The following is an 18533-nucleotide window of genomic DNA, read 5'->3' on the forward strand; positions in this document are numbered from 1 at the left end:
AAGGAACGCATTCCTAAGTGTTTTGATAGTGCTTGCTCTGTTTCTTTTAAAAAGACTATGATCTTGCTGACTCTGCCCACACAATGGATTAGTAATATTCGTTTCCTTTTTTCCTATTTTGTTTTAACATTCATAAAGCTTTTTCAGGGCAGCTGCTGTCACTGAAGAAATAAATCAGTTATGAAACTGAAAATTTCAAAAAGCAAAGAGTGTTTCTTTAATATTTTAAATACTTTAACATCATTATTCAAGCCTGAACTGCACTGTCTGTTTTGTATCGGCACGTGAACTTTTGTTTACTATAGAGTTAGACAGCCTGCGTTTCATGAGACAGGGTTTCTGTAATCATGCCATAGCGGAGCGCGGCTTTATTAGGCATCTGCTTTGCATGAAGTATGAGCAAGGAAACTGATTCTCTGGTTTGGCCACCATTTAATCTATTAACATACGAAAACAAGTCCCATGATACCAAGGATAGACATGTAAAGCTAAACTGCGTAATAAAAATAATGTCCAATCTTGCAATAAGCCAATCATACTATATCAGGCTATAGGATTACAGTTTCTAATCAAAATTCCTGTTAATTAAAAATATCCTTCTATTTCATTACATTTTTATTCCCTTTCATTGTTTGATTTAATTATTATAATGAATATAATTAGCATCTGCTATCAACTCACTTCATTTGCATATTATATTGGATAATTGAATGTGGTCCCGTAATTAAATTAACATGAATGACAGACGATTTGGCTTCTTTCACATTGCTGTATTGGGAATAAAAATCTTTCCATATTCATTGCAGTTAGTGAGTATTTTTCATATGAAAAGTCATCACAAATCAGATCCTCAGACTCAGGATCTTGCCTGACAGGCTCCAAAAGAAGTTGCATTGTTCATTTGTCTTGCTATGCGTTTATTTAAATAAAAATAGCTTTTGTTCTTTCAGTCTTTGACACACACTGTATTTAGAGTGCTCTAGAAGAATCTCACTAACTTTTGGGATATGTAGGATACGGATTGCAAAACAAAGTATCTGTGAAAGAGCTAGGGAAAAGTGTGTGTGTGCAGCTTTTGAAAAATTAATTATAAAATTAGGGTATGTGGGTAGAAGAACTTCTCTTAGAGTAACCAATGCAGTTGGAAAAAAATGGATACACAAACCATTCCCATTTCATCCCCAAAAGCTTGTCTTCCAATTGCGTAAGTCTAACTAACTTATTTCTCTGTCACTCCAAAACCTTTTACCCCTAGACAGTCGTGTCCATAAGAAGGGTAGATTATTCTTATTGTAAATTTATAAATAATTGAAATGTTAATATCTAATAATCCATATGTTGAAAATAGAAGCACATGGAATTAGATTTAATAGTACCATTCACTAGAAGTTTACCCTTGCTATATAGATGTGGAAAATTTATCACAAAACACGTTTCAGGCATACCAGCTTACTCCAGTTAAAGGAATAAGGAACAGTAAGATTACAGGGTATTTTGGGAGAGGAATTTCTCGTGTCTTAAAGTATAAAACATAACACAGCATAATCACAGGTATGAATATAATGTTCAAAGAAATTAAAATATTGTATGGTAGGCACAGTTCTGAAAGGTTCGTGAAATTTATTACTCGTTTCCAGCAGAAAGAAAACACGGTAGATAGTCCCCAAGAAAGGCTTCGTACTGAGATTGTCTTTCCTCCTTTTTTTTTTTTTTTTGGATTGGCTTATAGTTATATTTTCCTACTTTTTAGCATTTTTTTTCATGTGGCAAGTCTTACTTCTTTCATAAAATAGCAGTACAGTTTATCCCACAGTAAGTGTGTATCACATACATATATATGACATGCATCCTAACTATGGTTACAAGTAGTGCTAGGTTGCAAGGGACACTTACAAAGTGACTATAGATTAAATGTTGCCTTCTAAATTATTTTGCGCTTTTGACAGTGTTAGTGTGTACTGAGTTTCAGTATGTGGCCAGTTTCCTCTGGTGTTAATATGAAGAAAGAAAAATACTTTTAAAATGGAAAAATTGTGAAAATCAGAAGTTGACAGGAAAACTTGGAAGAATAGTTATAAAAATATTATGTAGAGTTTCCATATGGGTTGTTTACTAGGGGCCATCATTAAACTTTCATTGTTTGTGTTGCTTTTGGGGCTATGGAGTGCCTGGAACAATTTTAATCTGGTAGGTGGAGTTTTTGAAAATAGAACACGAGAGTAAAGATGCAGGAATTGGTAGTTACCCTATAGTTAATGTCCATATTTGTAAGTAAATAGTATCTGAAATTACTTAACTCTGATTTTGTTAGTTTCTTTTCAGAGGAGGGATTTTTAGGAGTATGGATTTCACGTTGAGGTTGTGGGTTTAGTTCTTCAAACGTTTCAAAAAAAACCCCGAACTTTTAAAGCTTTATAGGTTTGAACAAAAAATATGCCTGGTAAATTTTGTGGAATAGCTGATTTCGGCAAGTGAGTGATTCCTGTGAAGTTGTAGTCTTGCCTGCCATTTAGGAGCACTTCAGCCTGTGAAAAAAAAATCCCCTAAGGATTAAACTCTCCAAGTTAAAATGGAGTAAATTAAAACAGATCTGTAATGTATACTTTTCCTCTGTCAGCCTTACGTACTCAGACCACATAAATTCACTTAAGTGAACCAGTATCTTCACAAAAGATGGCATTCCTATCTAGGCAGTCGGTGAAAAGTGGGGATGCCTCTTAGGTAATTTGTCAGACACCTTTGTTGTTATTTGAGCTTACTGATCAACTTTTTCTTTTTTAAGAATGATCTATGACAAAGTAGATAAAATCCAACAGGAGCATGTGGGACTGCGTATTTCACATGTCACATTTTAATTGTATTTCTAACATTCCAAAATGCATCCCATAATCTTTTTTCTTTTTTTTTTCTTTTTTGAGAGGGTGTGGGAAGGTAATTTAATATGAGAAAAACTCAACATGAAATCAAGTGTATTTAGTTTCAGTTTGTGATGGCTGGCTGATTCCTGTAGGAGAGGAAGAGAGGGCGTATAGGAATTAACATGAGAAAGGAATGCACTTGGATTTATCTTATTGTCTTATTCTTCAACTGTAAACACAAAAGAATAAACTTAGCTCCCAATGTCATAAAAGCCAGTACCTTCAACAGCCTTAAGATATAGTTCGTAACTGAAACTTAGCGATATTGTGAGAGCAATCGGCTAATGCCACCTCCGGAGAGCGACGTTCTAATCTTATTCCTGGGTCAGGAATAAAAAGAGTTTGGTGGTCTCAGCTTAATCCCCAGTGGACCTTTGTCCACATCGAAAAAACACCACAGAGTTTGGCATAATCCTGCTTAATAAGCAGTTTCTTCTCAGCTAAGACCTGAGCCTGGAATATTATGGGTTTGGCCGGTGGAGGTTCCGTTGGTGGAGATGGACACAGAAGCTTGCACAACGCCTGCCTTCGCTCTGCCTCGTTCCCACCCAGCCTGTCGGTCTCTCCTTTTCATGAGAACTAAATTTCACACAGAAATTTAAAACAAAGTCTAAAAGCCTGCAAATATTTAATCAGGCCTTGTGAGCTATTGTCTGTCTCGCCTCATGTGTGAGGGAACTCCCTGTACTTCTCCCATAAACTATAAGTTTTCCAAGTCTCTGCAGACCCACAGTGACTGTCCCCACCACCGCTGGCCCCACGCAGAGAGGACGCCAGCCTGCTCTGTGTTCACAGCTTTGGGCTCGGGCAGTTGACAGTTGTTCCGAGCACTTGGATGCTGCTCTAAGGGTGGGAGCCTGCAAGAGGCCCAAAGAAGTCTCCCAAACCCATTTCATCATGTTCAGCTCAAGTAACGCTTGATTGAAGTGATACTGAAACATAAAGAAAAAATAAAATGCATTAAATCTTGCAGAGCGAGTACTATGGAAAATCTTGCTCATCTTCCTCTCCCCTTAGCGGTGGGTAAATTGTAGCACATTTTTCATGGCAGAAGAGTACATTTTCGTGCTGTCTGTTTGAAGCTTTTCCTCAGCTAGCTCTGTAGCATGTCCAATGGCTCAATGTTTCACAATCTTTTTAGTGGATGGTCAGATATTTTCACAAACCCTTTACATTTATTGTGGAAGACAGAAGACAAAATGTACTAGTAATAAAAATTCTTACTTGCAAGTGGGGTTTTGGAGAGTGACAGAAAATGCTTGCTTTGGAAGAAAGAGAATGCTCTGAGAGAGACAAAAAGATTTTCTTGTTTTAGACTGTAATATTTTAATTATTCACACCTTCTGGGGATTTTGACCCAAACGAGCTGTTTGCAAGGATGATGGCAGAAACCTCTGCCAATAGTCTGTTTGAACTTCTGTTGACTAAGGTCCTGTTTCTTCTCTAGCCTTTAAATCAAGAATTCTTCATTCACATTAACTGAGTTTCACCTGCGTAAATGAGTAGAGAATCATGCCCAAAGCAGCAGCTTAAAGTTACAAGCGGTACATGGTCGAAGTTGAAGATGTTATCTAAATGGGAAGATGATTCTTCAAAAATGGCGCAGGGCTGCAGGGGATAATTCTAATCATTTCAGTGTTCAAAATAATACCTAAGGATTTGAGACATGGCATGATGGGTTCTTTATTTGAGCTTACAGAATATATGTATTTCTCGATACGTTTGACGTATAATAATACTCTCCTCTGATTAAAAATTATTAGGCCAACACTTAAACATATAAATCTTCTGTTACATTATTTTGGAAACTATGAAGCTTACCATTTTCTAGAAAGCAATGATACCCTTCAATTTAACAAGGTACATAAGTATATGATTAATACTAAGCATGAGAGCAACTTCACATGTTTAAATGTTTATTTTTATGTTAATATGTTAAGTGCTAAAATGCTATCATTTCTGAAGTTAGACTTTTCCTTAATACCTTTTCTAGTTCAGGCGTTAGATTATTATTTTATCCTATAGCCTGGGCATGTGTTAAATTCACAAATAGCCTCAATGCGTATTAAAATTGTTTCCATTCTCCTCTCATCACATTGTAATGGAGCTTATCTTTTACAATATCTGGTCAATATTATTTATTTATTTATTTATTGCTGAATTTTATCTATATATACTCCATTTGTTGTCTTATAACTAAGGTGACTTGTTAGTTTTCATTTTGGGTGACATTTTTTCAAGAGCTATGTATAAAGAACTTCTTTATCTAGATTTCCCACTAGCATCACTTTCGATAAGCATTTTTACATCTTTACTGCATCACTGTGCATGTATTTGCCATTGTTCTATCCTAAATGCTCAAATGGCTTAGGATGATTTTACAGAAACTGCTTAGATAGTTTTTTCTTTATGTGTACACAGAGCACCACTGAATCTGTGCTTAAACCATAGAGCTAGCTCTAAAAGGACAATGCTCATAATGTGGTTTATAGAAAGACTAATGTTAATTCTGAACTCTGTTATCTTCTCTCTGAAAGCTTACATGTGATGTTAAGAAAATATACACTGGAATTTTTCAAATAGACAAAATTCTTATTTTTAAGTTTGAATGTAGCATTCTGGAACATTGTTTTTGCATGGAAGTGGTGCTCTGATTCCTGATAACTGTTAGGAGGAATTTAGAACATTCTTTGCTCAGAGCCTTGCCAATAGTGGAGTTTGCAAAATGGAAACCTTAAAACAGAAGAAGAGCCTAAGTGGTGACATATTCTGCTGATTAAATACTAGCAGTATGGGATCTGTTTATATAGAAGCAAAGAAATAATGCAGATCTAACTTTGAAGAGAAACTCTGGACTACTAATAGAAAGACTTATTTCTTTTACAAAGTTATAAATAACCTGACATCAAACAAAAGGATTTAACGGTTTGATGGAATACTCTGTAGTTACAGAGATTAGATGCACAGCATTTCAGTTCCTGTTCAGTAAAGTAATTAGTTGATTGTACAAATTAGAATTGACATTTATATAAATAATAAATAAATGGAAAAGAAACATTAATAGTTCCCATACCAACAGTACAATTTTAAGATCCGAATGTTTATAATGGCTATGTTCGAGTTTGGAACCATAGGTCATACGAGACAGTGGAAAAGGCAAGAAGTACCCCTCAGAGAATCATTAGCTTTTTAGTTTGAGTTACTCTAAGAAAATTGCATCTGAACGTGAAATACATTACAGCAGAAGAGCACAGTCAAGTAGAAGAGCACATTTTAATGTTTCATTTCATAAAAATCAAAGGAAATTCTATTGAGAAGGACGTTTTCCTAGAAAGTTAATTCAGCTTACAGTGATAATCGCTGTATTTGTTTCTAAGTACCTGTGGAAGATGCCATTTCATTAGCAGTTTTTTGTCTCCAAGAGCTGAGGAAGGTTTCACTGCAGGAAGTTTCAAACTTTACAAAGTTATGATTCAACGCCATTTTCCTGTATCCACTTCACATTCGTATAATTTTGTCTTACTTTTCATTTGATAAAAGAGCTACAACTTTTAATACTTGGTCAAAATTACTAAAAAACACCAGCCTGACTGTAGAATACTAAGAACACAACGTTGTCGTGCAGAGTTAGTCACAAGAGAGCGGAGCACTTAAATGACTTGTCAGGTTCTGTTCAAAGCTTGACATTTGGGTTTTTTGTGGCTACAGATTTCAGTTCTCTCCTTGGCAATCTTTCTCCTTTCTCTGCTATCTTTAAGCAGCAAGAAGCAATTTTTCCTTTCTTCCATGGATGAAAGAAACTGATAGGCTACAGAAAGCACCCGTAAGTCACATTATTTTTCTGCCACAGTGTTTCCACTGTTACTGGGGAGACCTGGCAGCGTATGTGCAGTTCCAGGTGCTCAGATGGCAGCTGAGAGTTGCTGGACATTGTCTCTACCTTCTTAGTTGGACATCCCACCACCCCTGCAGGTCTAATTTATGGTGGCTGTGCCCTAGCAGTGCCATTGATGCCAGCAATACATTTGCTCCCAAAGTTTCTGCATTTTTATACCGCGTATTTTAACAGCATCGACCATGACATAATGTTAAGATACAGCAAAAGGAATAGAAATAATAAGCAGGCAATATGATCAAGTTAACATCTAAAGACACTCATTTTTTAAATCTTCTGATATGTTTGTGCAGTTGATTTCTGGAAGGCAATGTGAGCTGGCAGGCAGAGTGACCAAGTGGCTACTAGGGGAGATGCGGGCGACTATCCAGGCTGCTGTGAGCTTTTCTGTTATTTGTCGTGTGGAAAGCACACCCGTACACCTTTGGGTACAAAAGCATTACTGGTGACTTCAGTGAAGTGTCAGCTTAACAAAAAATACGCTTTTGCAAAATCATTGCCCTAATGGTAATGGGAAATTTGTGATAAAGGAAATCATGGGGCAACACAAGAGAATGAAAACAAGAACTCAAATAAGTTACAGGATCTGCTATGAAAAGTACCCACGTACAGTCTTTCTACACTTTCTACACTTAAATCATGTCTTCCAGTTATGTTTGTGAAAAGTCTTCAGCAAGTCTCCCAGAAATTAAACAAAAATTATGGAAGTACCTGTCCACGTTCCTGAGTTAGCCTGGGGCTGAGGGCTCTCGTGTATACCCGTAGGTCTCCAAGGGCCGGCACCAGCTGTGTCCCCCAGCCCTGGACTTAAAGGACCCTGGAACAGTGGGTTACTGTTGGCAGCGTTGCTTGCCACGCCGAAATGGATGTGGTGAATGTCTCATAGCAAATGCACCATCTTGTTCGGCGACTTCCTTTGATAGCTAGGGAAGCTGCTTTGACCAATTAAAAACACACCCTGTTGTGGGCTTAGGCTTGGACTTGATAACCTGTCCACAAACTATTTGGAGGAGAACAGCTTCTTACCAGGCTTAAACCAACTCATTTTTAACTTGGAATACTGTGATGAGATTTTTTTAATTACTGTTTTGTAGTGTGGGGGGGAAGCAACCTTTGAGGAAATAATTGAATAGAATGGTAAATATTATTGTCATTTTAGACGTGTGATGAATGTCTTGTAGCTTCCTAAATGTATGAATAATCTTCAGTAAATGGTAATAATTGATTCTATAATATTATGATTCTCTGGTCTAGCACAGTTTAGTTCATTGAGAACCTGGCTTTCTGAATCAGTTGAATACTCACTTCTCAGTTCTTGTTTTGCCTTTGCACAGACAAAAAACTTGCTGCTGGCTTTCTGTTCTTCCTGACCAGAAAATTAATTAGCCTCTTTGAAAGATAATTCCAGTGTTTTTATGGACAGAAATAACTGACATGAATTATGTCTTTCCAGAGCTGCAAATGTCCAAGTGAAACAAGAAAACCTAAATCCATCAGTAGAACTAGACTAAATATTGCTCTAAAAATCAGCACTTCCACTCTGCAGTAATCCCGGACTAACCTTGCGTAGTACACGAGGAGTGGGAAAGCTCTTGATCTGAGACTGAACCATTTTTTTTGTTACTTGTAGAAGAATATCTGACAATATTTAACATACATGCATAGAACCATTGAAAACCAATCTCTGATCATAATCTTCTTTAAATCTCTGGAAGGTTGCATGCAAAGTTTTAAATTCAATTAGTTTTTCTTTTTTTAAATGCTTTACGTATGTAAAATGTGTGCAATTACAACTTGGAAACAGAAATTTAGATTGTCACCAAAAATGCTACTCCATAGTTAAAAAAAAAATTTAAATCTTCACAGGGCAATTTGATTGAACTACTAGTTCTTGAAAAATTAGTAGCATGCATCTACGTTACATGTCTAATTAGGACATAGGAATATATGAATGATATGAATATATGAATTATCAGTTCTCTTCAATTTGGCTAATATTTGTCCAATATTTTACATACAGTCATTCTTCAACTTCCTGGCTGACATTTTAGTTTTCTCAATGAAAATCCTGTTTATTACTTACAAGATGCTTATAAACTCAGTTACCTGATTATGAAGATATAGTTTCAAAGACTAGGGGATTCTTATTTTAATTTTCTTGTAAAATTAACCATTGACTTGGTAAGATTTTACTTCTGATTTGACATGTAACTGCTGATACATTCTGTATCATTGCTGTATCATTCAAAAGATCTCGATCCTATTAGTTATGAAGATTTTATTACCCTGCTTTGACAAAAATTCATACATATGCATTTAAAAGTAATTGTAGTTTTCATTCATGATAAAAGGAGTATAGAGAAAGATTAAGTGAAAGACAAAAATATGTATATACGGTATGTAAATAGAATTAGGAGGCATTCACCAAAACATCTTTCCCTTGCTAGTTCTCATGCGAAGGTTGCCCCTGTGTATGCCAGCGGTTACCTCCCTGCCCTTGCAAGCAAGGAAAGGAGTCGCACTCGTATGATTCTCATTCCTGCAGGATCATCAGAAAGTTATTTTGGGGCCCTTAGAACTTCACAGAAAAGTTAAATGAGCTGCGACATCCCCTTTGCTACCCAGAGGAAAATTGTACCCAAATTGTTTGGGTCCATGTGGTTTATTAGCTCCCTAGCAAAGGCCTTCAGTCCTGGGAGGATCTCCTTTGCAAGGCGCCGGGAAGCAGCAGCTAGAGCTGTCCTGGTGGGAACACAAGGACATCCTGCAGAGTCCAGGATGGAATATCCTTCCAGCAGTCATCTCAGGTCTGTAGCCAGACACCCTACCTCAGTGACAGGGGAAGCCTTATCTCCCAGCAAAATGATGAGTTCCCCTCACAATTTTATTACTGTTCCATACCACAAGGAGCTTTTAATTTTTTTGATTGATTGTCCTTTTTTATTGCTCAAGTGCTGCGTGGCATATTGCTGGCTTTTGTCATTGTAGTCTGTTTTGAAAGACTGACTTTATACTGCTTCAGACTTTCACAGCTAGAAGAATTGCAGCAAATGGCCAAGCAATATACTATTAGTGAATATTGGCCCAAGTAAACCTGAAGAAATGGGTTCCATCTAGAGACTTCAGAAATCCTGAGTCATGCTCTCCTACGTGATAAACTTCAGAAGTACTGATACAGTGTATCAGGATGGTTATTGCACTTCGGAGTGCAGAGTGCACTTTCCAAAGAGGCACACGGGAGCATGGATTGCCTGGTAGGGCAGAAGAGAGTGCCTGACCCTCTGGCTATTGGAGATTAAGCAAATTAGTGGGACCTGCAGAAGGCTATAAACTGGTGGGAGTGACAGAAGATAACTGATAGGCAACCTTGAAAGGTGTTGCTCAGTAAAAAGTTCCCACAGGTCATCACATTAGTCATTGCACTGGACAGTCAGCAAGTGCGGATTCAGTAGGCGCAGCATACATGGTGTAGGAAAGCTGGAAGTTCAGTCAGAGACCAAGCAGGGAAAATTGTATTCTTAAAGGTGACTTTTAGCAAAGGTTAAAAGTAAACAAAATCAGATATTAGACTGGCATATATTGTGCAGCCTTGATAACCACCAGTTTATTCGGGGTAGAGGTTGATTCAGTTCAGCACAGTAAAGGATTTTAAATGCTCTAGCCTCTCATTTTCGGCAGGGTTTTACACTGAAGGCGGACCGTGCCCTTGGCCAGTGCTCTCTGGTGTGCTAACCCCAAACCACGTCACCGTGCTCTGTAACAGGGGCTCCATCTCTGATATGTGTCAAGGTCTTGAGTTTGGCTGGTAGCACAAAGAAAAACTTCATTAATTCATCATGAAATAGGATTTCAGAAACGTATTTGCTGTATCTCTTACCTGTGTGTAGTTTGGATCTACAGAGGGTTATTCTAATGTTTACTGTGTTGGGCCAAAAATAAGCTAAGCTAAGCAGGTGCATCTTCTTTGGAATTTATTTAAGCTAAGCACAGGCAAAACCAATAAAATTGTCTGAATATCTATAAATTTTGAGAGTAGGCAAAATTTTTAATGAAATATAGAAAACATTAATGTGAGTTGCCTGCTCTGGATTAAAAAAAAATATATATATAGCTTGTACTAATTTGATAGAGAGGTCTCAATTCAGAAAAAGAAAACCACAAGCAAATATTAATGGAACCTAGGCACATATCTGAAGCTAAGCAGGTGCTTAAATGCTTGGCTGTACAGAAATGCGGTGATTTAATTAGGATCTTGTTACGTTTGACAGGCATATCTGACTTTCAGACTAGAGAGAGAGAGCAACAAGAAAAGCTCATTCTAGGTAAATGTGTCTGGATTCCAATATGTGGCAGGAGGAAAAGCAAGCTTTCTGCACTGGATTTCAGTAAGGAGTTTGTATCTCCTATTAGAGCATTTTCTAAGATGACTATCCAGGCCTCCAAAACTCCCTGGGATCATTCAGCCAAGTGACGGTTTAAAAAAAAAAAAAAGAGGAAAAAAAAAAACAACAAACACAAACCAAACAAGCCAAGAGACATCTTTTTCCATGGTAAAGAAGTCATAGGCAAGGTTTTCATTTGTTTGCTTTATTGTTCTTTATCGCTAAGTCAAGTGCTGGACTTCACTTTCTCCACCACTTGACAGTGAAACAAGGAATACGTGCTCTGCTAGAGGTTTATTTGTTTGGGGTTTTTTCCAGTAAGGGGTGACTCATGTTTTTTTTTTTTCAGAGTACATAATACAGTGTATCAGGTTTAGTAGCTGCATTAGTACAATGAGCTAAAATCATTAAATTGATTCCACATGTGATAAATACCAGATTGAAACAATCAGCAGCCCTTGTATATACCTTCCTATCTTTAATGTTGATAACATCATAGTAGTAAAAATGTTGAAAAGAGAAAGATAATCAAATAATAATCCTATGAAAGCTGTTGGGGTATCTGCACTGTTAGTTTGGCAAGAGTTCACTAATTATCCATGGTATTTTTAGAACAGGTAAAGGAAGTGAAGTGTGAAATGAAAAACGAGAAGTCCCAAAAACTTCTTTTCCTCTGTCTGTTCATCAAGTGTACAGTGGCCGTTAAAGAGAAATCAAGAGTTCTGTTGTTCTGTCCTGGATCAGAAATACCAATTGTAGTTATTTTAGTACAGTTACAAATGATTTCAAGTACTTTTCTGATTGTAGAATTTACCATAGAAAAACATAGATTTATATAATAACCACTCTGGTTAATTTAAAATTCAAACAGTAATGACAGACTCGAAAGGCACCCCCTTGCTTACAGGGTGGTAGCTGATAGTTAAGTTTAGAATCATCCAAATGCATCAGTGATACTTTCCTCAAAACAATGTCTGAATGTATGCTTAACTGTCACATGTTTGGCTGTCTCTTAAAAATTCCTCCTGTCTTTAAGGGCATGAAGACATTTCTACCAGTATTTTGAAAGGTTTTCAATGTCTTTTTGGCTGGTGAACTGAAAAAAATGCAGACTATTACTTTGTTGATCTTGTTTTTAAACTGAACTGCATTATCAACTGAGAGTGTGCTCTGAAGGTATTGTTAAAAGTGCTTTGAAAACTTGTAAATCCCTGTAATTTATGTTCCCGTGGTCTCAACTGCTTCTTTCTGTCCTTCTGGTTTTAATTTGAATGCAGTCTTGTCTGGGTGTGTACCTGTAAAATTGTGTTTTTCCAAGTACAATTTACAGTCGTGACCCTAAGTTTTACAGTGTTCTAACCTTATAGGAGCTTCCTCCTATGCCGAAAAGCCAACTTTGGGTCAAACAGCTCTTTCATATTATAATTGTCTAATCAAGGTTACTTGGAACAGATCCGATTTTGGCATTTTTTAGTTTATCACAAAGACTTTATAAGAATATCAAGTAAATTGGAAAGGTTCCTTTGCAGGAGACCAGTAATAGCATTGCCTTATTTCTTCAGATGTACACAGTTGTAAACTTAGCCTGCTTCATGACAACAGTCCCATTTATCTAAACAATTCTCCTTTTAGAGTCAATGGCACTGATAGAAACTGAGATAAGAAATACAGATGGGAGGATCTTTCTGAGTCTCTACTTACTGAAACTCCTTGCTGTGCAGCTTACAATCACCTTTTCTTTTTGGTGCCTGAGAATGCGTGGCAGACATCTACCATGAAACAGAGTCCTCTCTAATTGCCAGAGAGCACTCTAGCAAAGGATGATCGAGCTTCGGGAGGGTTTTTACAGTCCTGGTGATCTCTTTCTTGATTTCTCTTCCCCCCCCCACCCCCGACATGCTTACTGTGTTTAAATGGCAGGGGTTGGGGTTTTTTTGTTTTGTAGCTCTAACTTACAATAGTCCCTTTGCTATAATTCTTTGTCTTTTGAACAAAAGTATTACATGATCTATCTTATTGTAATCTTCAGATTAATCCACTTCTCATTTACTTCCTGTCTTTTTGGGTGATACAGGCAAAAGAAGTTTCACAGCTGTACATTCTTTGTGTTCCTCTGCAATAAAAATAATACTTGCATGCTAAAACAGAAGTTATTTGGACTAAATGTTATAAGCTTTTTAGTGTTTACTCCTCAGCCATGCTCATTTTTTTAGCATGACTTCAACGCCCTTGGTGGTTAACAGGAAGAGAAGAACAGATAGAGCACGTATTTTAATTTTGTTACGTTTGTATTTTCAGATCATTGTACAATCTGGCCGTCACCCCACGGTGCTGCAAAAACTATGCCAGTTGCCTTTCCAGTATTTCAGTGATCCTCGTTTAATCAAAGTGCTCTTCCCTTCGCTAATAGCTGCTTGTTACAATAACCCTCAGAACAAGATCATCCTGGAGCAGGAGATGAGTTGTGTTTTACTCGCCACGTTCATTCAGGTAGCTATTGAAGTAACATAACAGCGGCGTGCAGGATAACTGCAACAGTTTTTCTCGCCTTTGCTGTGTATGTGGAAATCATTTGACTTAAGTAAAACAAGTAAACAGTATTGAAGTACTTTAAGATTCTCTGCAGCTCTTTTCAAACCACAGATTATGCCTGTGCTTGAGTATCTTGTAACACTGAAAGCTTACCGAGTCGTTCAGGTTCTCACTATCACATGCAGAATCCTGTGTTCATTAAAATTATTGGACATGCTAGGAAGATTTGATGTAGATCCTGCTATTACAAGACAATTCTTAAAATATTTATTTTTTAAAAACTACTGCACATATAGCATATCTGAAATCGGTATATTAATATGTTTACATACAAACGTACAGTTGTGTGCTGCGTACAATAGATTTACAGAGAGAACTGAACAGAAGTGTATATATTTTATGCAGAAAATACACAGAACATATGTTACTGGCCTAATCTTGCAATCTTTATTTTTGACAGTAAGCCACTGAGGTCATTACGAATCCTGTTTTGAATAAGGATTTACAGCATTTTTGTTCCCTTTGTCTAAATTTATATGCTGTGCTTTACGTATCAGATTTTATGCATGCCTCGTGTTTTCCATATATTTTATTGACTGTTTCCAATGAATAAATGCAATTTTCGTAAACGCTTTACTATTAAAAAATAATATGCTTTTAGGAGTCTAGTAACTCTGTATCAGTCACGTAAGAGTTACTGTTGTTGATACAGAAACCTTAGTCAAACTCTTTTTCCTAATGCTTTACAGCTAGTCCAAGGGTAGGCTGCACGGATTTGGGAGAGAAGGCAGAAGAACTAAATATTTACTGAAAGTCTTAGCATAACATCAAACTTCTGAGTGCAACTACTTTTTATCCTTTTAATACTAAAATAATTGCATAGCAGTTTTAAAAAAAAAGTTTGGAACTTAGTATTAAAAGAATTTGCCATATGGTAATGAACTTAAATACAAAGCTATAATTCATCTTTTACTTTGACTTTCTTATAGTGAAACTACAGATTTCAGTGTAGAAGTTGCAGTGGCAAAAAATAATTTAAGCATTACAAGTAAATGCAGCAAGTTTAGTTTGTTTTTTTCAGCCAAAAAACATGAGAGTGGAGGAGAGAGTGTTCCCTATATGAATAGTTAAGGTTATTTACCTTGATTTCTGTGCTATAAGAGAGAGAATGACATTTAAATCCCCAGTAACTACAGCAAAGTGTAAGTATATTTACAAGGATCAACGTTATTAATTTGATTTCCAGTTAGAGGTATATCTCAGATGCCAAATCCACATACTATTCTTGCAGGCTTTTAAAAAAATTGTTATATTAAAATATGGAAGATCCTTGTGTGCTGTAAAGTGTCCTGTCTTTGCTGACTTCGCTGGTACCTTAGTATTTTACCCATTTTAAAATCTAATCCCAAATGTTGCACATGTGCGCACACACACACAGAGAACGATTCTGAAAGGAACCAAGGAATGCTCAGATACCCGCACACACAGAAGAGACTGGCTTCTGTGCTTTTATTTCAACTCGCTGCTGTTTGTCAAGCAAATATCTCATTTGCTTCAGTGGAAGGTTTAGGAAAGACTGTAAAATGTTTCCCCGTGACTAGAAAATGAGATTCTTCCTGTGCCAGGGAATGCAAAAAGAAGTCCCATTTACGTAAAAGTTTGGTGGTGTGTACAAATATAACGCTTAAATACAGTGTGTTAAATGTGTGCAGTGCAAATCAAAGGAAAATGATTGCTGGATTTTACAACGACCCACGTTATACCTCCCTACCAACAGATTTATTTCCATCTGAAGTTTTGCATCATCCTTTTTATTTTTGTTACTTCTGTTTCTAGATGTGCTGAAATAACTAAAAAACATTTAGGAGTATCCATGATTTGCTAAATTTTCTCTCTTATATCAAATAATACCGTCTCTGCTCAGTGAACACTCACTCGAACAAAAGAGAGGATCCTAAAAGCCCTCTCCGTACTGGGGCAGCTGACTTCCATAATCCTACATTGTTCTGAGCGAAGTCGGTGTCCTTGCTGACTCCGGAGGACGCAGCATCCCGTCCGATAGCAGCAGGGATCGCACATCGCGTTGGGCACTTAGATTAGCTGCACCTCAGCTGGCTGCACAGCTGGCTGCAGCGTTGGCCAGAGCTAATCACCTCTGTGGAAGAACTTCTCTTACTCTCAGGAGATCAGGACCTCAGTGCCGGGTCACTGGGAAGCACAGCTGATGAAATTGGGATAACTCAAGAATTTTGTAAGAGTGTGTTTGGAGTCAGGAGCATAAATCTAAAACACCGTTTGTTTTAAGGAAACACAGCTCTAGTAAATGTTCTCTTAAATTAAAAGTCATGATAATAAATATTTCCTAAGAAGATATTAAAACCTTGTTTTTTCTGTTGTGTATTAAAAGTTGGTGGGGTTTGTTTGTTTTTTTTCCAAAAAAGGTATAAATAAAGGTATAAAAATCCATTGTATATTACAGAATTTAAGTGCTGGCAGTCTTCTGTTATGATATGTAGCAAACAAGCCAGAGTTTGTTAATTTACAGATTTCATAAAGTATTAGTATTTTTGAGTGACCGTGAAGACTTAAAAATGTTGGTTTAATTCCTCAGATGTAAGATCTGAAAACCTGATGCCGGTTTCTTGGTTTTTTCCCCCCCGTAGGATTTTGCACAGAGTTCAGGCCAAATGGATAATCAGTTTTCGCAGCAGAGGGGTATGTCTCCAATGAAATGCAACAGAGTAGCATTTGAGTAACAAAATGTGTAGATACTATATTTTACTGTGATTTAAATTTTTCGAATCTGCATCACGATAGAAGAAATATAGTAAATTGCAAAATGATTTTACAGTTTGGGGAGAGGCTCTCCAGCTTACATTCTTAAACGTACATGTGTCCCAGTCTGCTGCTCATCGTATCAGGAATTCAGACTGTTAATCTTTATTAAATGCTATGTGGTGTCACGTCTTAAAATGTGATACTGTACGTGCACATATTTAATTAGCTGTCACAAAGGCTACCTTCAAAAGTTTTAGGTTGCAGAAGCCACACAGCCATGCCAGTACACCTGGGGAGCCAAAAATTAGTAAAATACTGTCCTGTAATTATCCTGTAAAGTTTGTCAATTGGCAGGAGTGTTGCGATTTTTTTCTTCCCCCCCTCAGTTGTTGTAAATATTGTGTAAAATGCAGTTAACCTCTTTAGGCTAAACATTTGAAAGATTCTCAGCTAAGATGATTATTACTTATTAAACACGTCTGAAATTCAAGTGTGTTGATCGGAATCTGGTCTTGAGTCGCTCGTATTTTGCATTAAGTACGTCGCTCGGACAGTCATTTCTCCCTAACAGCAAGCAGAAATCCACCACCATTTTGCTGAATGTTTGGCAGAAGATGAGCAGTTCTAGGTCTAAAACATAAGATTTGTGTTTAAAAATAAATTATAAATTATAAAATATAAAATGAACATAAATTTATGGAGATTTTTACTGTCAACATTATACCTCTCAATCTGAAGCAGCCTCGTGCAGTGTCTGCAGCACAAACTTTCCAGGATTGTGTTTGCATGAGAATCTGCTCAAGAAACATCTAAAATCCAAGTGGAAAACTGTTTTTTATTTGCACTATTAAAACTGAATGAACTTCTAAACAAAGATGACTATGTGGTGACATGTGAGTGTGATTTCTAAACATTCCTCCGTTGCAAAAAAGCTGACTTAATAGTAGTGTAAGCAGGATTATTTTTATCTGTTATATTACTTGAATGTGAAGGACAGTGTCCCCAAAAAACAAATGGGAACAGTAACGCCACTCGGAATAAAACTTGAAAGCGCAAACTTCATTGTCGGGTGCTGCGCTGCAACATGCTCCTCAAAGGGTCGGACCCTGCAGACCTCTGCACGCATGTGTAGTCCCCTTCATGTCACCAGTAATACTCCTAGGAGTAGAAGCTGGTTTGTAATCATGCTGTAAGCTTTGGGGGGATCAGGGAGCAAAACTCCTCCACAGCCCTTTGTGGAAAAAGAAGCTGCTAAGCAGAGAGAGCGCCATCGAGGCTGCCCGAACTTGAACGAGGCTGAATCGGTCCCTAGTGGGTCCGAGAACGTAAAATGTGTAAAGACGTAGAATGTTCCGATGTGTAAAGCAGAGAGCCTGATCCAACAGCTTAAAAATCTAAGCCTTTGCTCTGCCCCCGTTTTTAAAGCCAAACCTCAATGTCCTTAGCTCCACAGAAGTGTTACCCCGTGATTTGAGAAGTTTTTGGAAGGGGGAGGGGAGTAAATGACTTGAAGTATCTCAGATTGGCTGCGTGTTCATTATTCTTGTTTTATTGCCATCTTATCTTAAGAGAGAATAACTTGGTAATTTTATGTTCTGTCTTCAACAGAAAAATTTTTCAGTTCTCAAGATTATCTTGAGCTGTCCAACAGATTTCCCCGCCAGTCCTGGGAAGAAGCTCGACAGTTCTTCTTGAAAAAATAAGTGTTGTATTTGGTTTTGAAATCCCTAACGTTGTCATGCTGACCAGTTCCACTACCCTCTTAAAAAGGCTATGCCGAGAAGTTTTTGATACTCTAAATACTTATGCTGTAGATATATAATTTGCACTATTTATATCATAACTACTGTAGATACTTTCAAGTTCTGTTTTGTAATTTTGATAATTTGAGTTTATTTCATTCACATATCCTATGTCTTGATTTGGGTATTTTCTGCCCTGTGGTGTGGTGGTACTTGCACTGCAGAACTGCTGAAATAAAATTGCAAATAGAGAAATTATGTTCTATATATCTTGTAATAAAATAAC

At 37.1% G+C, this 18533-nt stretch overlaps 1 protein-coding gene across 1 annotated transcript in view; it reads left to right on the forward strand.

The window, feature by feature from the left end:
- LOC104078669 (S phase cyclin A-associated protein in the endoplasmic reticulum-like) overlaps nt 1-18208 on the forward strand; it is a 36477-nt gene extending 18269 nt beyond the window's left edge. The window contains exons 5-7 of the mRNA XM_009580391.1: nt 13494-13685; nt 16391-16442; nt 18114-18208. Coding sequence (XP_009578686.1) covers nt 13494-13685; nt 16391-16442; nt 18114-18208 — 339 coding nt within the window. The remainder of the gene's footprint in view (nt 1-13493; nt 13686-16390; nt 16443-18113) is intronic.
- Nucleotides 18209-18533: the final 325 nt, after the last annotated feature.

The sequence above is a fragment of the Fulmarus glacialis genome, unplaced genomic scaffold, assembly GCF_000690835.1.
Source record: "Fulmarus glacialis isolate BGI_N327 unplaced genomic scaffold, ASM69083v1 scaffold38246, whole genome shotgun sequence".
NCBI classification, from domain to species: Eukaryota; Metazoa; Chordata; class Aves; order Procellariiformes; family Procellariidae; genus Fulmarus; species Fulmarus glacialis.